General features: G+C 49.2%; 1 protein-coding gene across 1 annotated transcript; it reads left to right on the top strand.

Annotated features, from left to right (window-relative positions):
• Window positions 1-798: 798 nt before the first annotated feature.
• Window positions 799-1,855, top strand: Pmar_PMAR020124 (Tubulin alpha chain, putative; the record flags this gene model as incomplete). The annotated part of the gene is made up of 1 exon (XM_002779301.1): window positions 799-1,855. A coding segment is annotated over exon 1 (1,025 nt), but the record flags the coding sequence as incomplete, so codon positions are not given.

The raw sequence follows: 1,855 nt of genomic DNA, 5'->3' as shown, positions 1-1,855 counted from the left end.
TAGTTCTAGCGCTTCCAGGGTCTACAGGGTTGGACGTGTCAGTTATAAGTCGGTATTAGTATGGAGTCAATCTCTTTGCTTCTCCGCGATAACTTCTGTCACTTCAGCTGGTACATCAGCTGTGTAATGATTGGTGGTGAATCCTTGTTGCTGTTGCGTTGTAAGATTTTGGGTCCGGGCCTGAGTGCGTGACTATCGAGGTTCGCCTTGAAAACTTTGAGCACATTGTTGGAAAACTAATGATGATGAAGTCACTCTTGTCACTCAATGTCGATGAGATAAAACGTTGCTTTGTTGCCGAGTACGCGATGCTTGTTGCAAGCAAATGTGAAGGCAGCAGGAGATATTCAGAGAGTTATGAGGATTGTAAGTCGTATTCTTCTTGTTAGTATTACCTATCTTATGTCTCGCTTATCTTGATATCCGTTGTTAACGTAGATGAAATTTAGGGACGTCATTTCTATGATTTGATTCAACTCCGCTCAGGCCATTGCAATGCGGATTTGGCATCCCCAGAAGTGTTTGTGATTCATTCATTTCAGACTAGGCAGTATGCTTGCAGCCTCGCCGTTGCGATTGGTGGTTTCTCAGGAGATTCCCAAACCGTTTCAATTCTCCAAATCGATCAAGACAAGATCTTAGGCAGTATCTCATGTGTCTCAGTATCTTCCTTGACTTTCAAAGTTCTCAGTTTTATCTACTGCCGACAGGTCTTGTTTAGTTACGTGTATGTGGACATGCGAGCCTTCTTAACTCTCGGACCGTCCTCTTGTACTGTTTTTCTCAGAATCTATTTGTCGCTAACCAAGCGCCTCCTTTAATCCCTCAACATGCGTGAAGCTATCTGCATCCACGTCGGCCAGGGTGGTCTTCAGGTTGGTAATGCCTGTTGGGAGCTCTTCTGCCTCGAGCACGGCATTCAGCCTGATGGACAGATGCCCTCTGATAAGACTATCGGTGGTGGTGATGACGCCTTCAACACCTTTTTCTCGGAGACTGGTGCCGGCAAGCATGTCCCTCGATGCGTCTTTGTCGATCTCGAGCCCACTGTTATTGATGAGGTTCGTACCGGTACCTACAGGCAGCTCTTCCATCCTGAGCAACTCATTTCCGGCAAGGAGGATGCGGCCAACAACTTCGCCCGTGGTCACTACACCATTGGCAAGGAGATCGTCGATCTCTGTCTTGACCGTATCCGCAAGCTTGCTGATAACTGTACTGGTCTGCAGGGCTTCCTCGTGTTCAACGCTTGTGGTGGTGGTACCGGTTCTGGCTTGGGCTGCCTCATTCTTGAGCGCCTCAGTGTCGACTACGGCAAGAAGTCGAAGCTCTCCTTCACTATCTGGCCCTGTCCTCAGGTCTCTACTGCGGTAGTAGAGCCTTACAACACAGTGTTGTGCGTCCACTCTCTTCTCGAGCACACTGATGTCACTTGCCAGATGGATAACGAGGCCCTTTATGATATCTGCCGTCGAAATCTCGATATTGAGAGGCCCACCTACACCAACCTCAACCGTCTGATTGCTCAGTGCATCAGCTCCCTCACCGCCTCTCTCCGTTTCGACGGTGCCCTCAACGTGGATGTTACCGAGTTCCAGACCAACTTGGTGCCCTACCCTCGTATCCATTTCATGCTCACGTCATATGCTCCGGTCATCTCTGCCGAGAAGGCCTATCATGAACAGCTCTCTGTCGCCGAGATTACCAACTCCGTCTTCGAGCCCGCTTCCATGATGGTCAAGTGCGACCCTCGTCATGGCAAGTATATGGCCTGCTGTATGATGTACCGTGGTGACGTTGTACCTAAGGACGTTAACGCCGCAGTTGCTACCATTAAGACTAAGAGGACTATCCA

The sequence above is a fragment of the Perkinsus marinus genome, assembly GCF_000006405.1.
Source record: "Perkinsus marinus ATCC 50983 genomic scaffold scf_1104296947650, whole genome shotgun sequence".
Lineage (NCBI taxonomy): Eukaryota > Perkinsozoa > Perkinsida > Perkinsidae > Perkinsus > Perkinsus marinus.
This window is presented reverse-complemented; position numbering and strand designations above follow the sequence as displayed.